This window comes from Contarinia nasturtii, unplaced genomic scaffold, assembly GCF_009176525.2.
Source record: "Contarinia nasturtii isolate CC-2019 unplaced genomic scaffold, AAFC_CNas_1.1 Cnas_scaffold_187, whole genome shotgun sequence".
Taxonomy (NCBI): Eukaryota; Metazoa; Arthropoda; class Insecta; order Diptera; family Cecidomyiidae; genus Contarinia; species Contarinia nasturtii.
This window is the reverse complement of record NW_022197544.1, coordinates 6,682,017-6,704,953: the sequence shown is the minus strand read 5'-3', so window position 1 is coordinate 6,704,953 and position 22,937 is coordinate 6,682,017. Positions and strand designations below refer to the sequence as shown.

The window sequence follows — 22,937 nt, the reverse complement described above, 5'->3', positions numbered from 1 at the left end:
CTATATATCGTATACCATTTTCCCAATTCAAAGGGAGACAAAGAGTATAGAAAATGCCGGCATATAATCAAGCCAAAATCTACATTATTAACTAAATTCGAGCTAGTCAGATTACCGTTATTATAACAACATACACAAAATGAAGCGAAATTTTTGAAAACTAGAACGAAATAGGGAAGAGGAAAAACGATTTGATTATTGACAGCAACGGCAAACCGGCAACTGGCACCAGAAAAACCATTTGACGAACTATCTATCTCATTCACAAGCACATAAAAACAAGAACCCGTGGTCATAAACCGCACCGATTGTAAATATATTTTGCGAACAAAAAAAAACATTTTTTTTTCTTTTTATGTTTTCGTCGAAAAGTCAACCAACTTTCAATGGACGTGTACTCTATTTATCGATCATCTGTAATACATGATTTCATTTTTGCGTTTTCATTTCAAGCGATAAAAATCACAAACAAAAATTATGCGCACCGTGTCCAATGAAGCAATTCCATAGTCTTGCGTGAAAAATACATAAAAACCGAAGTCAATGTATCGCTAAATTCTATATATGCCACATATAAGCCAGAAGAAGAGGAGAGCAATACATAGAACGGTGTCATAAACCAACATCATATATCCGCGAAGATGCGCTAAAAAATTACCTAATGTAATAGGATGCTATTAAGCACGTCATACGCTATTACGTTTACTTTATGTTTTAAAAATGTCTATTTCACACATTTTAATGCCAGAGATATTGTTGTTGTTGGTGGAAAAATGTTTTTTTATGTCTAACGTACGTGGAAAATAGCAAAATCATACAACTTTCTTTGCTCACAGAAATGTTGGTCGCATACAAAATGGTCACCAACAATAATGAATGCGAATCAGTAGGCGTAAATATAAATTGTTTATGAAAATGCACATACATATAGTTGACAATCACCCTTATCGATCAAATGTAAATTCATTTGGCCATAGTTCACAATTCGGGGCGACCAATGTAGCATATTTGTACGTGATGTCGAAATAATAAACAGATTGAGTGTTTGTAGTGCGTGCTATATTTGAATAAATAATAGAAAGAAAGAACGAACGAACGAAAGAAAAGAACTGTAGAGTTGAATGTGCTATGACTTCACTTGTTTCTTTTTCGGTTGGATTTGTTATTGTTGCCGTGAGGCAACGGGGCCAATTTTTTAGCACCAATTCAGTTATGAACGACCGTTGCGCGCTGAGCGTACGGAAACCTTTTGTTTCCGTGTTCGTAAGAGAGGTTCTTAACCTTTTGCAGTTTATTAATCTTCAAAGATATAGAGAAAGAGCGAGAATTATGGACATTTCACCCGCCGTTTGATGGTTCATACACATGAATTACAGCCCTGTTGAGAGATATTCAATCCAATTCGTATTTGCTGTGAGGAAAATTCAACTTTTCACAGATTCAACTTATTAAACAAAATCCCTTAATTCTTCTTCGTCTGAAAAGCAAAAATAACATAAGCTATTGGATAGTCGTTGGCATTACAAAATTTTCTTATTTTCAATATATTGATCGGTTTGTTTGAAAAATTATCCGAATTTTATATTCGATTCGAGAATCCGTTGCCAATCGGGTCAACGACATCTATGTACACACAATCTATAATTACCCCATCGATAGAGAAAACATTATCCAAAACGAGGAAAATGTGAAGTCATTGCTTCCAACATTTCGTTTCCATTCGGCTCACTTTCTACATCGTCCTTCAATCATTACAAACAATAATTTATTCAATTTTCTTATTCGTGCCATCCATCTTTCTCATTCTTCTCGATCCATTTCAACAAGAGCTCTTGGGAAAGCATGAAAAATAGAATTGCCGATGAAAATGTCGAAAATTTGATTGGTGTGTTGCGCATACATACACAATAAGGATGGTGTATCAAAACTGAACTGAACCGACATGTAAATGAACGGAATATTTTTACATCTTTAACAATATGGCCGGATATAGTATATGTTGTACATTAAATTTTCGGTTATTGTTGAATCCAACCAAGCACATGTCAAATCTTTGTTTCGTCTTAATTGTACTTTGTTTGTTTTTTCTTTTGGCGATCTTTGTGTGCACATCCTTTTCGCTATCGGCGTTATATTTATCCTATAAATGATTATTTTTATTTTCTTTTTCCGACCATTAATTTTATTTATATTTATTAAAGCTATGTTTCTTGACGTGTGTCCATCACACCAAATGCCATTTGGCACATTTAATGCTCGCTGATATTTTTTCGGTAATGATTGGAGAATATCGCACTCTTTTTTAATCATATGCGCCACAATAGATGGTTTGCGCCTTCTCCTACATTACTTAAAGGCTTGCAAATTGCTTTTTCGGCTCTTCATACATCATACACTTGTCCACAATCAAGCTTAAACCAAATTCGAACGGAAGTCTGGTTCAAATTTCACGAGATTCGAATATGCGTTCATCGAAAATATTACCAAATATACGCAACATTTTGTGTATACATAAAGTACGTTACCACCATCGCTAATAGGATATTGAATTAACTTTGAAAAAAATGATGAATTTGTGTTGCTGTGTGTGATTGGAGAAGTACAATCAATCCTTTTCTCATCGGTTTTATATAAATCTCGAATATTGTGTGTTTATCCGATGGATAAAACTAATCAAATTTTAGTTGTTTGACGTGCGCGCATCATTGGATGGCATGTCATAATAAAATTATTTTCACGCTGATGATGATGAAGAAATAAAAATTGCGAAAATTTGTTTTGTTGTTGCCGAACTATTAACTATTGTAAGCCACAGCATCCAAAAACATTCTACATTGCCTGTTGCGCACACATTTATACGCCCATATCAATTCAAATTTCTCTCGAGATCGGTATGGAAGTGATGATGACTTTCAATTTATTCAATATCCAATTTGTGAAAATATAAAACGGAAGGTGTGAATTTGAATGGCCATTGTGCTATGTGTATGTGTAGTTTTATCAAAACTAGTACATATGTACGTTGTTCATTTATTGCACGATTGTTTTGCCTGACTGAATATAACATGTAAAGTGCGATGACTCAATTGGTGAATGAAAGAATCCCAAAAATAAATCGCAGTGGTTGTTAACCCCGTGTGACCTCAACCAAAAGCGCAAACATTGTGAAGTGATATTTCATGTGTTTATTGTTGTTAAGCGACATTCAATTATGTCAATAGAGCTTCAACATGATGTTGTAATTACGTTGGGCTTACAGCAAACAAAAATCGTTTTCCGCCCTGGCTTCTGGCAATGTTTGAAAATCAGGTTCGATCCAACATATAAACGAGTTGACAGCCGAGAATGAAAAAAAAAAAAACAATCAGTATATCGTATTAACACACTCGATAATAATTCCAAATGTGTCACTGCAAAATGCTTTCGGCAAGTTTAATTTGTATAGACCAAACAATGTTGAAAATCCCAACCAAAATCATTCAAAATTATTACATATTATTATTATTCAAATTTAATTGTTCAGCGAGTGTGAAATTTAATGCAAGAATGGTTTACACATCGACTACATGTGTTTGTATAAAACGTTTACTTTTTGTGTGCCGATAATGTGTCATAGTTGCGTTCACACAACGTCGATTTCCTTCTTTTCTCTTTATATATCCCCAAAAACCGAACAAAAAACAAACGAGTAACCTGTAAGTGCTAATGCCCAGAGTAAATTTGTAATGAATTCGTTTGTATTATACGAAAACAAAAACAAAAAATGGAATGAGCTCTCTCGCGGTGATAAAAACAAAAGGAACGCATTACACACCAAATATATATATATATATATATACATACGGAGCGTTGAACTTGACAAACAAAACGAGAGAGCCACAACAAAAGGAATCAACAGCAACGAACTGTACGAAATTGAATAGGGCGTGAGAAAGAGATGGCTTGCAAGCAAACCGTACATACATTGACAGTTACGCTTCTATGCAACAACAATAAAAGAAATAACGATTTCTTATCAGAATTCAGAGCGATTATGACGTTATCGGTAGTGTAATGTTAATGTGACAGTATACACGAAACGGCACCACGAAATTCAACAGAAAACCGAAGAAGTCGAAGCAGAAAGAAAATGAACGTCATTTTAGTACTTTCACTACATGCATATATTCCATAGGCCGATTCGTGCATGTATTTGAAAACACCAAATATAAAATATGAGTGCGAGAGAGTCTGTCTGCTTCGAATTTATACATTTCGATACATTTATACGCAGAAATACTAATATTTCGGCGTTATTCATTCACACTATACATTTGAAATGTCGTAATGAAATATATCGCACACTTTCTCTCTTTCTCTCTTTCTCTATCTTTCTATGTGTGTTTTTTTTAAAGTGATGATGATTATTATTCAGTCACTTGGGCATAGGGCCAATGACCGTTTGCACGAAATACCGAAACAATTTGTCCGATAATAATTTTTCGTACTTGTCGCGTGTGCGTGGTGTTTAACTTTACGCACCATTCAACTTTGATGTGGAAGTGTATGTTGATCCTTTTATCTCATACAATATATTCTCGCACTTAATATTAATACAAGTGAAAGCGCTCACTCGCTCACCGGACCTATCCGAAATTGACGGAAATTTCGACAAACATGCAAACATCATTCGCACAATGACTTGTCACTCCTTCTATCTAACCGAGTCTATCAATATTGTAAGATGCTTTGCAGAATTTCACACGAAATCATTTGCCTTTTGTTGTTTGACTTCACGAAAAGTGCGACATTCAAAAACTCACAAAACATAATAAAATCGAATACACAAGTATAATAGACGAAACTATATTGCTTTTATCGGCATTCCTATCTAATCTGTATATTAAGCAATGTCTAAACATTAGTATTATTTACAAAAAAATAGGAGAAACAGTACATATCCTGTACTATCGATTACGGTTTTTTCCACCTTTGCGCCTTTTTTGTTGTCACAATGTTTTAACCAAAAAAAAAAAAAACACGAAGTGCATGACCGCATTCACATTTCACAAAGTGCACCGTGTCGCGTTTTTGCTCATTCTGGCGCTCATGAGAGTTCTCTCACTCTCAATATCTCTCACTCTTCTCTATGCCAAAAAAGGGAAATGCGTGTAGAACAGAAGTTAACGCTGACGACAGAGGTCAATAAACGTTGACTTGACCGATAATTCAATGCGAACACACAGTGTGTTTGTACATGTGTATGTACGTGAGTGTGTGTGTGCATTTGAATGCGCAAACATTTACTCATTTACACCGCAAAGTGTCAATAGATAAAAAAAAACTAAATAGTATTATAAATAGACATGGCAAAAGAACGTAACACAAGCTTGATTTTCTAACGATTTTGTCTTATGAATCTTTCTCTCTCTCGCGCGCAATTATTTCATTATGCCTAATGCCCTTTTTTTTAGCAGAATCTCTGTATGCGTGTGTATTTATTCAATTAGATACGCATCTTGAACAATTTACTTGACCTGAAATAAAATACGATTGATGGTCGGTGTGCGTCTGTGTTTTCAAGAAAAATGGATAATATACAGCTTCTTACAGTTGAACTGCATTTAAAAAAAAAACCAAAAAACCAATAAATTTATGACGGTGAATAGAAGAATCATAAGCACAATGTAAATTTGTAATAGAATAATTACTTGGCGCCAATTTATCTCTTTACACGCTTAATTCTCTCTATGTGTTTGTGTGTTCCATATGAGAAATGATAAATAAAATTGTCGTTCATATGTTATTCTTTGTTGACTTTGTTGTCATTGTCTTTGGTTTATAAATACGTCACTTCCATGAAATATAAATCTGTTCGCAAAAATGTTTGCTGCTAATTGAAAGTCATTTCGAAAATTGATTGAACAAATCATATATTCAATATTTGTGCGTAATATTACGTTGTATGTGGTTTTGTATGCATTGAGGATCATCCGACCCGGATACAATGAGCAAACAGATGCCAAAACCATATATACTATTTTGTTTTTGATAAAATCGTGCCCCGCTACGGATTGTTGACTTTTTTTGAATGTTGCATTTACTTCAACTCTTTCTCTCTCTCTCTCCCTAATGCACTCGTACACTCGTTTGCCCACCATTTGAATGCACATTTCATGCGATTTACTTGTTTGTATGTTGCGCCGTGTGTACTTTTTTTTCCATCTGCAAATTGTATTTTTCATTGTGTTCATATTAAATTTGTGCACATGATTTGGGTGCACCCGTGATCCGCAACGGCAACGGCCACATGCAAAATGATTTACGAACTTTTGATGAGACTCGACCGGCGAATACGTAAACTCATTACGTTCGATTCTCGTTAATTTTTCTTCTTGTTCGGATTGTTCGGTGTGTTTCGCGAGCGCATATAGATGCGGATTCAGAGTTTCTTAACTTTAAACCGAACAATACAGTGTGCATAAGTATTCGACTCTTTTGCCACTCTCGGCATACGCTCAATTTCAATGCGACTATGGATATATATTTATATATATGAAAAGTGTTTTGAAATTTCCACAAATACACATCATTATAGTACAGTATAGTTTGTATTTGACTTTGGGTTTTGACTCTTTATTTCCCACACATAAACACTCGATCGCACTCTTGTCTTGTGTTCGTCTGTCGATGACGTGTGTTCCTTGAGTATGCAATTCCATTGCTAGAAATGGTGTTAACTGTTTTTTACTTCTTTTTCATTACTTGATTTAATTTTATGTTTCGGTTTTTTTCTTCTTCTTTTGATTGCTCCCGCTATCGGCGCTTATTTCAGTTTCGTACATCGGCGATTTTCTTCTATGTGTTGGTGTTTTCTTTTGATATATCGTTGTCGTCGTTGTCATCGTTGTCGTGCGAATTCCATTTGTCCAATATACACGTTGAATTTCTCACAGGCCAAGAATCGCCAAAGAACTATTATGTGAAGATTACGAGTTGGGCTACAAAACATCATTAAAATAGCCAGTGAATTGTGGATAATGAATAAAGAAGAAATTCCATCGCATTTCTCTACTTTCTGTCTCTATCAGTCGTTATGTTTAGTGTTATTTAGTTTTGTGTTTTTATTTTTTCTCTCTCTCTCTCTTCTTCATTTGTGTGTTCGTTCTGTGTTTGAAGTTTGCGAGCGAAGCGTGCACATATACACAGAGAGACATACATAAATGTATACGAAACTGAAACGCACACAGAATCTCTGTGTACTACAAAGTGGAAACTTTATTTGAATCCCGTGCCGATTGCGTTGACACCCCTCGACAATCAGCATTTTGCACATTCGCCAAATCAGTTGTAGTTCATTAAATGAGTGGGTAATTATTTAATATGAGAATTTTTTGTATTTGATTTTGGGGAGGATGTTTTTTTTGGATTTCCATTTTTGGCTCAACATTTCCGTACAAAACTCAATGAAAAACGTCAAATTGGTTAGGTAATAAGGTATCAACTTGATTATAAGAAATGAATTCGAGTTTCGCTTGAGTAGTAAAACTATCGTTACGTTACGCAAGGGGGGTCAGCGTCATGCGCTGTCATTGTAGTCGGTGTCGTCGTCGTCGTCGTCGTCGAAGCAAACAGTTCGGTCGCATGGTAGAACCGAGTTCTCTGAGTGAGCGTTTGAAGGCGACAAGAGCGAGAGAATATTCGTATAGACACGATAGCACATAGAAATCTGTACGACGTGCGTGGACGTGGTTGCTTTTTCATTGTGCCTCTTCTCATCTAGTGTATTGTATTTCTCTCCTCCGTTGTTGTTGTTGTTCATTTTTCTTTCGGTTGTCGTTGTTTTTATTTATTATTCTTATTTTTATTGTGATTCGGGAATTTCATATATATATATATAAATATTGTATATTATTGTGTCATCATTTGATCTTTCAGTCTGTTCAGTCGGTTAAAGTGACAGAAACAAAAACGAAATATTTTGAGTACAAAAAAAAGAGAAGAAGAAATTATTACATATACATCGGTTGACGATCGATCCACACACGGGAAAGTGCATTCACCGACCGCGGCGCGATTTCATAACATCATGATTACGAGCAGTGAACTTGGTGAAGTGTAAAAAAAATTTGCCTGAGAGTGACAGGGCTCAGTGTACGCAAAATGATCGGTCGCAGTTATTAAATTACCGATTCAAAATAAAGTGATGTTCAACGACAGAAACAGACAACAAAAGGCAAAAAAAAAATTCAACAAACACGGAAATTCTTTATATGTACAAGATTGTTGTTCCAATTTTTCGATGTAAATACGACGATCGTGTATAACAGTGAATAGTCAAATGTTTTAAGATACAGATACAATATCAGTGTAATTTTGCACACACATTAGTTTGAAAAGAATGTAACCAAAACGAAAACGAAAGAAAACAAATGGAGAGTGCTCTAGATTCATTTTAGAAATTAGCCAAATAGTTACTGTACTGTTTTTAAATATTCAATGTTGGCAAATCAGCTTAAAGAAAACCCCATCATCATTGTTGTTGTTGTCATCATCATCCATAAATCATATTTGAAGTGTGATCATTTCACAAAGTTATTAGCGATGGTATTGAACTTGATGACATTTGGAAAATGTTGTGAGTCGCAGCAATCGCCAACAAAATACTGAGAAAAATGGAAGCAAAGAAATATTACTAATATGCGAACACGATCGTGTTGACCGAACAATTTTTTTTTTTTGGTTTTCTCATTATGAGTAATTGAAAGTCGACCAAATACACACGCGCATACATTTTAAACATATTTTATTTGCATGACAACACAACATTGTACACGTTCATGGATTTGGTTCTCCGCATTGATGAATGTGTATTTTACGTTATTTGAACAAGTTATTAAGTTAGTGAGGACTTCACTTCTACTTCTGATGAATTGAATGCAAACATAAATCTAACGTCCGAATAGATTTTTTTTCCTTGTAAATATATAATGTATACACATAATAGCCAGTTTGAGTTTTGTGTATTTTGGTCGTTATAATTGTTATTTGCCATCTCTCTCAAAAAAGCGCATTTACTAAAAATACTCAACGCATAACGTCAAATGTGTCCGTTTCCATAGAATAGAAAATATAAAATAAACGCCATTTCCATATGCAACTCACTCACGCACACACAGAGAGAAAACATCGGCATCTGCAAAAAAACGAAGAAAAAATACAGAAAATACACTCAGCACACAAACTGCCGTTTACGAAATGTGCGTGGATAAATGGAATTCATAAAAAAATGCTAGAAAACCGAGACCCGACATTTTCTTAGCGCAACAGTATTAGAAAATAGAATTCAATAAAAGGCATCTTTATATTCAAAACTAGAAATGGTTTTCAAATGGTCTCTCTCTTTCTCTCATTCGTGTGGCAGTTCGCATTCTGTCTGTCTCTATCGCTCGATCAGACATCTGAGTCGCTTTATTTGCTTGATTTGCAGTTGTTTCTGCTTAGCAGTTGTTTCTGCTTTTAAACTGTGAATTATCGAAGGAGAAAAAAAACAGCAACTACCATTAGAACAATTAGAGTCACAAGCAAACAGATAAAAAAAGTGTACCCAGTCATTTGTGAAAATGTTCCATCCAAATAGCTAAATTATGTGTGCGTATATATGTGTGTAGCTTCAGAAACGAATTATTTACATTTCGAATCGAATGAGAAAAAAGGCCTATGAAAGGTGTGAAACAAAATGTGTTGGACATTTTGTGAAAAATCACAAAAAAAAAACCATAGAAACCATTGAATGAGAGTAAGCACACAAGCAAAAAAGTATTCCAACAAGGAAAGAATTAAAACATATTTTCTGTGTGTACACACATTCGTAATATAGATTCGAGTACAGTGTGCTACAATCACATTTAATATTTGAAATGTAAAGTTCATTGACATCAAATGATCGGTCGCACTTACGCTATATACGTTCTACGCATTCTCAAACACACACACACACAAATGTATATTTATTCAGAAGCCAAAACTCAGTCACGCACACATACATACACACGCTCATAGAGACAGAGAGAACGAATGAAAGACAAAGAGAGGTAGAGAAAGAACCACAACACACGGGGCATTGGCAGGCAGCATCGAACGGCGTATTTACGAAATTTGCCACAAATACGTCAAAGCGACCGATATAAATGCGGAAGAATTCTTTTTTTATTATTATTTTCGGAGTCTCTGTGTTTTGTGTGCGCGATCGAAATGTGAGACAGAGATAGAAATATAGAACGTAAAGTGCGCGCGCGTATGCACATTAAAATGCGTGTTGGAGTTGCGACGAAACAATATAACGAAACAGTCATCATTCAATATGTAATTAAAGCGATATATGCCTCATTCGTCGCGCACACATTCAGTAGCAAGAGAGACAAATGATAAACAGACGCACAGAGTTTGAGTGAGACAGTAATAAGCAAGCGAGTGTGAGCGATTTGGATAGGGAACTGTACACACATACATTGGCCGTGCCATTGTTTGTGCGCGCCCGTTCAAGCCGGTATAAACATGCATGCATGCTTATGACGACGAAATAAGAGATAGCGGCTCAACAGAGAAAGTGACATGCCGTATGAACGGTTGTTGTTATTATTATTTTCTTTCTCTATCTCACTCTCTTTCTCTTCAGTGGAGTGCATATCACATTTCGTTGACTCTTGACAGAACAAGATGAGACAGTAAAATAAATAAAGAAAAACGAAACGAAAATGAAATACAAATGTCCATCAAAAAAATGTCAAAGTAACGGGGCATCTTATGCTTGCGCCTTTCATCTTCGTTTTTTTATAGCTTGTTGATGAATCCAAAGTGGGCGCGCAATAAAGAAAATTAGGAATTATTTTGATAACAAAATGGGAAGTGTTGAAAAGTCAAACATTTGTCAAACAATCAAATTGAAAATTGGCTTTCTTGCTACACGCGTTCTCATTGCCTCTTTTTCACACACATGCACACTTGTTCCCACATAATCTCTTTCTTGCGGATTACGTAACAAAATCGGTTCGAATGAAACATTAAACATGTGTAGAAACATCTTTTGAATGGAGCAAAAAAAAAATTATGGAAAATTCTTTGTCGTAAAGTGCCTGCTTTTGTGAACGCATCTGTGCATAAGTCCATGTTAAGACACAAGAGTTTTTTTGCGATGGTGTGAGAAACGGCAAGAAAATTGCACAAATCTTCATCCAATTAAAAAGTATCCACGCATCCACAAGCCGCATCTCTTTTTCTCACTTGCTCACATCTACAGTTGTGAGTTGCACGTGCATTGCATCAAGATGATTTTCAAGTAGTCTTTTCGTTAGCATTTCACTCACTATCAAATATATCGCTCATTGTTTTGTACATAATACATAATAATTGTCTCCGTTTGTTTGTTCTTTCTCTCAGTTCTTCATTTCCACATGGTTCCTTGCTGCTATTACTTCAGCTATGTCTTCTTCTTTTTTGCTCTGCTTATTTCAATCGGTTCAGTGTGTTGTATTCTCTACATTGTTGTTGTCTACGTTCGTTTTGTTCTGTCAGTCAACGACAATGCATATTCTTTCTCGTTCATGAACTCGCACGATGAATATTTGCGCGGTTGTAATATCGTATCACTTTTTCACTGCGCCCGCATACGAGACAGATAGAGAGCGAGTATTACGCGAACTCACAGAAAACTGTTTTTGTTATAATTTACAATTAGCACAATGTTACCAACCACCATCACATGAATCGTGTAAAATGAAAAAAATACTAGTTCGACTTTATCGATTGAAATATGTTGACTACTACACAATTACTATTTTCGGTGGTAATCTTCTTTTTTTGTTTGTATTCCAATAACTCGTTTGAGTTGTAGCAAACACAGTTTTCTAGGAGAAGCAAGTACATTGAATGCAAAATATTGAGAGATAGGAAACCTCTGAACGATGACATAATGTGTGGCTATGGGCTGGCTGGATGCATTCATCGCAAGTACATTGAACATGCGAATATACAACACTGTAATGATAACGACGCGGTGTTTTTTCTACTTCTTCTTTGAATTACACGTTGCGCTCGCGTTTGCCTACCGCTGCTCTTTTACAGCACTCCAATTCGCACATTGCGATTTGCGCGTTTTTTGTCGCTATTTTCTCCCTTGCCGTTCGAACACTAAAAATAGCTGAACCTTTGAGATGAACCATAATTGCTGAATGATGGATGAATAATAATTAGACATTTGATGACCATAATAATATTTAATCGATGATAATAAACATGCTCCAAAAAAATTCTAAATCAATCACTCTCTTTGCGATAAAACATTTTTTGATGGAATTTTTTGCAGTTTCTCGAGAGATTTTTTTTTTTACAAATTCATTCGTTATTATCGTATAAAGACAAATGATTGATTATCGATGGGTCAATAAAAAAAATTTCGTTTTATGAATTTTATATTTTGGAAAGAAAATTCATAGATACTTTGGGGAAGAAAAGCCAAATGTCACTTACAGATTGATGGGGTCTTTTTTTGTGCCATTGTATAATCACTAATTTTACTATGTTTGTATTGCGGTTCTTATTGATTTCCATGTGCATTGTAGTGTACATTATGTGCATTTAAGCTGTGTTTAATTTCATCAACGTCACAACATAAGCCCATTTCAATATGGGGGATGCAAACACAAACACAAATAATTTCGATAAATTGGATTGTTTTTGTTGAAATGTTATACGGTTTTTCCACAACATTCCCGGTGCGTTGTATGTTAGACTAAAAAGGTGTATGACCCTTAATGAAACTTCAAAATGACAAAACAATCCCATTTTACAATACTCATACGCATGACACATTAATTAAATGAAGACCGAAGCAAATGAAATAAAGGAAGCTGAACTCTTCCGTGGCAGTTAATTATGTCACAGAAAATGGAAAACCATGTCAAACAATGGCAGTGGTTATCTCTATCTCTCTCTGTCTCTGTCTCTCACTACACTGTCAATGGTATCAAAGTTCATAAGTTGGTATTAATTTGCATATTTTTTGATTTATTGGCCACATTACAAAGTATCGAAAATTGCATTTTCAAGCCTCTTTAGCTCTAAACCACTTCTCTTCACTTTGCATTTACCTTAATGACTTAATTACCATTGCAAATGCCAAATGTATATGGTTCAAAAATAAATCTAGAATACGATTTGTGTTGGCAATTAATTACCAATAATTGCAAACTTATGTGGCTAATTTAAGCGCAAATTGATTTAGCCACAAAAAGCAAATGCAAATCGACAATCCTGTGTGATAACGTACGAACCATTATGAATCGATCATAGACGAATCTATCCACCCACACACACACGCGCGCGTGTTCATTCAAAATTCCGTATGGAAATTGAATTAAGAGTGAGATGGAACATTTGATTTCTCGGAAATGAATTTTCATAATATAAATCATCCGATTCGACTGTTATTGAAATGAAAACCAAATTGACACAGGGGCACGCGCATATGTGCCCTTCTGTATGAGTTCAATATTAACAAAATGACTTTTTGACATAAACAATCACACATCTTGTGCCAATTGTTTCAAATTCTAAACATTCGCTAACTCGTTCGCTAATTGTGTTCACACTGTGATTTAAAGCTCATCAGAAGCCTAAAGCACTCGCTTAAAGTATATTTTTCATTCATTTATTTTTGTTTGGGTTTATGGATATATATCGTGTTGTTGATTGTTTTTATTTGTATAGTGTGTATCGAATAGTTCTTTTTGTTTCACTTTGGAAATTAATGTATTGAATATAATCGCAGATAAAATTGAATAACATTATATATATAAATGAATTGTCATCATCGGCATTGATCAAACTAACGATCAAATTGATGTAAATGGTATAATTGCACTCAGATAAACGACCAAACACGAAACCAGAAAATTTAGTTTGAAAGTGCATTCGCGTGTGCAACAAAAAAGAACCAGAATTTTGTGTGCGTGATAATACAATGTGGACTAATCACCATGAACTACCTGATAAATATCCCACGTAAATTGAGACAATGGAAAACGAATTCACCGATTTTTTAAATCAAAATTGGAATGATAAATATAAAGCCGGTGTAACGTCATCGTCTTTACATCTGAACAGTAGTGGTAATGGTGCTCCAAATTCGACATCATCGTCCTCAACATCGTCAACAGCAATCGCAGCAGCGGCAGCGCTGAATCACGTCGCATTGCAACAATATCATCAACAAACAATTCGTGGCAGTAGCAGTGGTGGAGGTTGTTCAGGTGGTGGTGGTGCCACCACTGCTACACCATCATCATCTAACTATGAAAATATTCGATTGGCATTTATGCAACATCGACAACAAACACAGTCTATAGCTGCTGTTGCTGCTGCTGCCGCTGCAGCTGCTGCTCAGGCACAGCATGCCACCACAAATTCATCACTTCCGATTCAACGGAATCCATCAACAACTGCCGCATGTCCAAAACTAATCGATATCCACAGCATTAAAGGCAACAATGCCGCACTACCCTTCGATTGTCAAAGTAAACCGTTTCACTTTTACACTCCCTTTTTTATTATTCGCAAACATTGTTTGCTCGCGATTACCCCCATTTTTCTACCACTTCTTTTTTTTTTCTCTCTCTATCTCTCGATTCGGCCACTGTATTACATTTTCGATCGTGTAATTTCAATGATCCAAAAATGGAAACAAAAAAATTACGTGACATGAAAATGCTTTGGATTCGATTCGAAAGGTTTCATTTCACAAAATGTCGCACTCATAAGTGACAATAATCATGCGTTTCAGTTGACAGCACAATACCAGCACCAACCGCATCTTCGTCTACATCGTCATCATCATCGGCTACATTACATCATTCGGTCGGCGATCAGGATAAAAAAGCCGCCAACTCAATTCGAGGTATATAATCGAAAATTATGTTGTTCGCATCGATTTGTTTGTGTGTGTTTGTGTTTTTTTCACTCTGCTCGACTAGAAATGTATAAATATTGATGATTCATGAGTTATTCGGTTTATTTTCTATCGTTATTGCAGGCTAAAGTGTTTGTGTTTTTTTTTCTTCGAATTTTTCAGCGCAAAATTTTTGCGTAAACAACAGCATTGTCTTCAGAGGAAAATGTCGTGCATAATAATGCAGTCTTTGTCTCTATCGTATGATTTTTTTGTGTATGTGTCTGTGTTTTTCTGTCGCAATGGGCTACTGCACGGTTTTCGAGTCAACATCACCTCCACACGACTTTTATCCACTTCATTATAAATGCGAAGGAACACTTGACCTGCTGTGTAGTTATGCGCTGCTATTTATTTTGAATGCCCTCCGAACTTTCTGTTTGCAATCGATAATTATCATTTTATGCAATATATTTTCAAGCATTTTGTGTTCGTGCGCTCCATTCGATTTCAAATCAACTTAATTACTCTTGTGCGCTCTCTCAATTCCATTGCGCCAGTGTAATCTCATTTTAGTTTTTTTTTTCAACATCTTTTTCCTCTCGAGTATCTTTTCAACTAGTTTTTTTTCGATAGTTCTCTGTTGTTTTTATTCGTGGCCAATTTACAGAAGTGTGTTGAGATTCAATAGGCTCATTTGAATTTCGTGCCAAACGAAAAATCTTGTCGACAGCGAAAAAAAACTACCGTAATTAATTGCAGAATTCTAATTATACGACTGATTTGTGGTGATTTTTTTTTCAGTTTAGTCAGTTCATTGACTTGGTCCGATACAAATTGGCAAATGCGAGCACATTTTAGTTGCTGGAATTCACCGAAGAAAAAAGTTTTCGAAGTGAATTTATACAGCTAAATAGAATAAACAAAAAAATGTTTTAATTGGAAAATTGCATCACAAACACACTCGCTTCCACAATATTTGCATATTCGATGTATTTTTTTTTAAGTTTTGGATGGATATTTTTAGAGTTTTTTTTGTCCGTTGTTGGTTTCTGTTTTGAAATTACGTAATAGTAAATAATAAGGCAAAAAAATATGCTTTTTAAATATTGATTTGGGGCAATGACATCTCGCAATCAAAAAAAAAACTTAATGAAAAAAGAAATTGCATTTGCACAACAGAAAAAAAATTCTTGAGAAAAAAAATATGATCGTATTATAAATGAATGGCAAAAAAAACGAGTAAATTGACAAAAAATGAATTATGCTGATAACATCGATTCGTCATTTTTGACCAGTTTTTTTCTGTTTTCATTTTTTTATTGTTATTGTTGAAGTTTGATATATTCTTGACCTATTACAACACCTCGAACAGTAAACTCATTGAATATCAGGCTTTTATTCATTTTGCAAAGTTCAACGACAAAATGAAAATGCGCGTCTCATCGTTCGCAATATGATCCGGAAGGAAAGTAAACAATTCGAATTTAATTAATTGTAAACATAATGAATATTGGAGATTGAGCTCTGCTCAAAAAGTTGCCACGTCTAAAGCTGTGTGTGATTTTACAAGAGAAGTTTCACAGATTTATTTTCGGCGCCCTTTTGTTAGTTCAAGCAAAAATGCAAACATTTGAAAATCATTTTAAGCCGTGACCGTGGCTGGTTTATGTTTTTCATGTTCGTTGAACACTCGAATATTCTTCGGACTATTTCCGAATTAAAAAAAAGAACATTCTATTGACAATTGTTTTATTTTTGGACTGTTATTAAAATGGTCCGATGAAGCAAAAACAAAAAAACGCCATCATAATAGTTTAAAGGAAATCCACAGACAATAAAAAAATGAATATAGTTGCACAATGCACATGTATTTTTAACATGTTGATAGTTTTGGCTCAATTTTTATGTGTATGGCACATCGAATGCAAAAATGCCCGATTTTTCCCAGTAATTTTTTTCGACAAAATATTCATAGAAGCTCATTTTTTTCTGCAGTGCACATACACATTCACAACATATGCACGGTATTAATAACATAAAATCGGACCGGGTAACTGACTTGAAATGTATCGGATTTTATTATTTGTTTGTGTTTCTCTCCCTTTGCGCTCTCTCATTCGATTCTCGATTTTGTTTACTCTCTCATTTTTTCTCTGATACCGCCGATACGGTGTTGTGTGTGTGTGTGCATGCATGTGTTTTTGCACCATACGATATTTCTCTTAGATTCGCAATTTTTTTTCCTCTCTACTTTAGTGTTTCACATTTAAGCGTCGAATTATCGCTTTTCAGCTGGAAACCATTTAAACAAACAATTCCACAAAAAGACCTGTGTTGAAACAACAATAAACGGAGAAAAAAAAATATAGAACCAAAATAAATCGTTAAACCCTGTAAATAATTTGCAAATAAAAAGACTTTTTTTCATTGTTGATATTGATGAAAATTTCATGTATGTATTTTTTTCTTGTTTGAACCATTTTCTCGTATGCAAATATGTTGCAATAAAAAAAAGCCCACTTTTGCTCACACACACACACACGTGCGCGAAAAAAAGCCAACGTTTGGGATAATCGAAAAAAGATATGTGTGAATGACACTTTGACGTTTGCTCAAGCCAGCGATAACAAGTCGTTTTTTTTTTTGTTGGTCGTTCAAGTATTTTGTCATAAAAATTAACACCACGAAATCTCGTCGACCAAAATTTATTTCGCTAATTTTTCTCGCTCGTGTTGCAATATTTACACAAATTTAACACGTTCAATCACGTAATTGTGGATTTTATTGTTTCGGGAATTGACGAAATTACCAGAAAAATGGATGACGAATCGCGTATCATGCATGTACAGTGAGAGAGCGTGGTATGAACACTCCATCTCGCTCGCGTGAACATTTTGACACATTCACACACTAAGTCTAGTGCATTTTTATTACTTACTTTACAGCTTCCTATTTTCGCGATATAGAGTTCGTTCATAATAAAAATAGCAATCGATTTGACCATTGTATATTTATAGCTATTTTTCTCATCAAATTTTTTTTAAGAGTCTTTTTTTCTTCGTTACTAATTTTTTTCGTCTTTTTTTTTCACCTACAGCTCAAATAGAAATAATCCCATGCAAAGTGTGCGGCGATAAATCATCGGGCGTACATTATGGAGTGATAACGTGCGAAGGATGTAAAGGATTTTTTCGACGATCACAGAGCTCGGTGGTGAACTATCAATGTCCGCGAAACAAACAATGTGTGGTGGATCGAGTAAATCGAAACCGATGTCAATACTGTCGACTGCAAAAGTGCCTCAAATTAGGAATGAGTCGTGACGGTAAGTTATCGCTTATTATTATTATTTTTTTGTGTTTTTTTGTTTGTGATATTTTTTTCTCTATCTATCTGCATTCGTTCAATTCATTCGCTGTGCGATGCATTAAGTTCGTGTCATGGGCTTTTGTTCTTGAAAATAATAAACAAGCAAAACAATAATGTAATGTACACGGACCGTGCAACCGAAAAAAAAAACGAACAAACTGCAAATAAAAATTGCATTGCTTTTGGCAGTTCAAAGGTTCATAACGCGGCACTCGAAATGCATCGCGTATTAAATTTGTGATAAAATTTGCAAAGAGACACAGTTTCACAAGAAATCCATGCAGCGACACTCGAAAAAAATAATACCAAAAAATAATCATTGTAAGCGAGAACCTGATGTGGGTAACAATACAGTAAATCCGATAAAATAACTGTATACGAACACTGCTCTTAGTGCTGAATGGAACATTTTCGTTTTCGTTTCGATTGTTACCGTTTTTTTTAATGTTGTATTGTTTTTGTGGATTCGCTTTTTTTTCACGATTTTTTTTCAATAGCATGTGTGTTTGTTGCCCATATCCATGGATTGACACAATCATATATACACCGCGTAAAACAGTACAGAAATAAATAAGAATGTGCCATTTAATATTAATTCGCTCCTTGGATGCGAGAGAGTGGCTTCGTTATTATCTTTGACTCGCATTTAAATGACAATGTTATCGTTTTCTGCAAAAAAATATTTTTTTTTTTGTTTTCAAGAAAAACAATATGTTTACACAACAAAACATGTAACAGCACTTACACAAATCGACGCGCATACAACAGGAACATGGAAAAAAAAAGAGAGTGCTATTTTGCTTCAACGGCAACAACAACCGTGTCCAATGTGATCAAATTGCACATTGTTCTCACTCTATCTCTTTCTGAACTAATGCAATTTTACTTACGTCTTACAACGTCGCCATTGATAGCACGTTCACCAAATAAATACTACGACGAAATACACGACCGAAAAAGAAGATGAAAAAACAAATTGTATGAGAATTGTACACCGCATATTATTATATTTTGGAGGAAAAAGATGTGCTTTTTGTTCGATCGGTTATTAATATATATATACACAGTTATAAATAGTTAGAATGATTCTGTTGTTTACAAATAAGTCGCATCGAAATTCTAATGACTTTTTTTCGACGTCGACGATGTCGATACGATTGCATCAACTAAAACACATACGAAACAGTTTTACATTTAGTGAATAGAATAGCACACAAACCACTTCTGAGTATAGTATACCAAAATAAATTTAAAAAAAATGGTGTACTGTAGCCAAAACAAAAAAAGTAGTCGCAGTGTGCTAAATTGATAGAAATGCATGGATAAAATGGATATTATTCTCGGAATCAAAGCACCATATTCACGTATTTCGGCTGTTAAAAATTACATTTCTTTTATTCATTTTATTGTCGTTGCGAATACAATTTGCTACTTTTCGTTATTTTTAATGTCTTCTTTTATGGGCAGCATATGCGCAATATTGAATTTCGGCATTCCATAACATCGTACTGAGGCCCGTTACATTCGGTGCCTTCCGCAATTGTTTTAACTTGATTTTGAAGCAATTTTACAAAAGTTTTGCAAAACTATCATTACTCGATGCCAGCCGTTTTCAATATATCAATGTATAAAATCATCTTAAATGTATTATCCCAAATGTCCATATATATTTTTATGTATCGAGTTTAAAATATTTCAAATCATTCAGCCAAACGATTGCTGGCAAAATGCTTGGAAAATCTACAAAATATTTGGAAACAAATGTTCAAAGATTTGATTAGAATTCTTACGATTGGAATAGTTTCGAAAAAAGTCCAGATTTTGAAGAAAAAACCACATGGACATTCTTAAAAATAATGCAACACGACCCAAAATATTTGATCAGTAGGCATTCAACCGTTCTGCAACCCTGCATTCTTGTTGATTTCAATCGAAATTTTCTACTATCACATTAGTGTATGGACGCAATGGGCTCAGTTTACTCTTTATCTTCCACATTTTTCTCTTGATTCGCATGTGTCCTTTGAGCAAATATATTGATTAAACATTTATTCAAATCCGATTGGTTCAATTATGTGCTTGGATTTTATGTAAAGATCCATACATCACAAAAATTATTATTATCACGTTCGATCAACATTGAAAATCACAGAAAAAAGTATGACAATTTAAATAAGCCGGAAAAATGACATTTTCTGTGATTCAAATGCTCCAATTTTTCCAATAAAAATTGTATTAAGCTCGCATTTGCTGAAACATATTAAACATTTATAACAGAGTGAAAGTTTCCAACCGCTGTGATATTATTCAATCAACTTTAATGCTAACATAAATACACAATGAACCGTTGCCGTTTTGTCTTCGCCATAGTCACCGTGGTTGTCATCTCAGAATTTTGATTTCAGCATAGGTTTTTTTTTTGAGAATGATATCATCCGATGAAAACTTTCCATAATCACTTCTTGTTTAAGCGTAAATTCATAATTGTCCAAAGAAAAGTACATTTTGTGTTTGATAGACATTAAAATTCAGTTCAGTTCGCTGCATGAGATAGCTGTAGCCGTAATTTTCCGGCAGCAAAGGAAAGAAAGAGAAAGAGAAAGAAAAAAAAATCGGTTACAACATCAAATTAATTTTTAACATTTTGTTTCGGGTAATATATCAAATTACATATTGCATTTTATTTGTCTTGGTCGCATGGATCCCATATTATTATCATTTACAAAGAAAGGCAAACAGACAACAGAGAGATGTAAATAAAATGTCGTAATATGCACGAAAAAAAAACGAACGTACACCGAAAAAAAACGTTCAAATTTGCTTTATCAATGGAGTGTATGAGCGAAATTTGAACGTCGCTTTGACGATGATAACAGTTGAAAATGAATTGTTATTTCGTGTTTCGTGTGTATGGATCCATTCGAATTGCTTTCGATTAAAACAAAGTAGTAGGAACATGGAAAAGAAAGAGAGTTCATTGATCGATTATGTAATTACTTGTGCTGTGTATGGTCGTATTTCGTTGGATCTTTACTTTTTCATTTATTTTTGAATGGGCAAACGGCACTTAAAGCAACTTTATCAAATGACGATCACATTGAAAAATTCATTTGAAAGGCGATTCACGACCGTATTCATCAAAAGCTCTAAAAAACCACAAAATTGCATTGATTGTGATAAGAGATTATAAATAGTATATTTATATACATGCGAACAAAGGAAATAAATACACGGTAAAATCCACTGAAAAGAGAACGCCACATACACACACACACGCGCAATTTTGGGATATTCGGCCTTTCTCGTGTGTGTATATTTTAATGACACATCAATTCGCATCACGCTGAATAAATAAAAGCCCCGATAATTTTGTTTCTCTTGTAAATGAAAGTAAATAAATAAACAGTTTCATGACGTCAGGCGGTGGAAAAAAACGAGCACTGCCAAAAAAACCGCAAAATTGGTGTTTTTTTTAAATGAAAATTCCAATCATTTCGTTTATTTAGGAATTTTTCTGCTAAAAAAGTTGAATAAAAAAAAGCAGCATTGAAGAAAGTTCAAAATACTATGCCCGATTGTAATAACCGCTACAAAGCGTATCGCAAAATCCGAATATGATTGCAACGCATTTTAGTTGCTTTGGGCCAATCGCAGTTCGCTATATTGATATGCGTACGATGCATCCTTTTTGAACATCGAAACAGCCAAAAGTATTATCTTAACAATTGTCAAAATTCGTTTCCATTTGGGCATTTCGAGTTGTTACTTTTCATGTCGTATTTGACAAGTTGATGTGTCAGGTTCTCTTCAGATCTCGAAAATGATCGTTGAATTTTGACTTCAAAACACCATAGAGCATGCGGTTCATGAAAATTGACTGATGATAGCAAACAAAAAAAACTCCGTAGACAAGATGCAATTAACAATGCACATGTACACCGTATTACATATGTGAAGCGATACAAAGAAATAAAGTCTATTTTTGAATATTCGCAACAATTTAAGGATTTTGCATTTATTTTGTGTAACATGTATTTAATGTAAAGATGATTGATGACAAGATGATGATATAACTTGAATTTTGAAAATGAATGAACGGAGAGAAAGAGCAAAATTAAATGCACATATAACATTGGCTGAACATATGCAATTCTTATGTTAATTTCCTCCTTATTTCTTTCTGTATTTCTTTTGTCTTTTTGAATAGTTTTGAATGGAATATATTCTTTAACCGAGTCAAATAAAGACAGAAAAAGAAATGATCATATATATATTTTCAATTGTGGGGCATCATCAATTACGAATGAAAAAAATATTTTTTGTTAAAAAATAGTTTCCCAAAAAGTCATATTTGTATCTTCTTTCGCCTTTTTTCGCCAAAACTCTTGATGATTTTTTTGTCTTCGTGACGACTGGTTGAAATAAGTTATTTTGTGGTTTTGACAAACAAAACGGGTAACATATGCTTATTCTTGCCCGCAACACTCTCATCACAATATTTTCGTTTTGGATTTTCTTCGCCACACCATCCAATGTGATTTTTGCTGCCTTTTTAACTACTAAATTGTTTGGCTCAAGTATATCTATCAAATTAGATTCTTATAATGTCATCAGTTTGGAATGCCAGATGTTGATAAATCCA

The 22,937-nt window shown here is 34.4% G+C and overlaps 1 protein-coding gene across 12 annotated transcripts in view; it reads left to right on the top strand.

Moving 5' to 3' along the window:
• LOC116352351 (probable nuclear hormone receptor HR3) overlaps positions 1–22,937 on the top strand; it is a 117,175-nt gene that overhangs the window by 76,378 nt on the left and 17,860 nt on the right. For 5 of the 12 annotated variants that reach the window (XM_031784885.1, XM_031784882.1, XM_031784883.1 and 2 more), the window contains one exon: positions 18,024–18,251. In XM_031784885.1, the coding sequence (XP_031640745.1) occupies positions 18,024–18,251 (228 nt within the window). Of the gene's footprint in view, positions 1–7,708; positions 7,764–7,875; positions 8,459–13,807; positions 14,553–14,818; positions 14,933–18,023; positions 18,252–22,937 lie in introns of those variants that run through there. The other 7 variants (XM_031784880.1, XM_031784881.1, XM_031784878.1 and 4 more) reach the window with 6 other exon arrangements.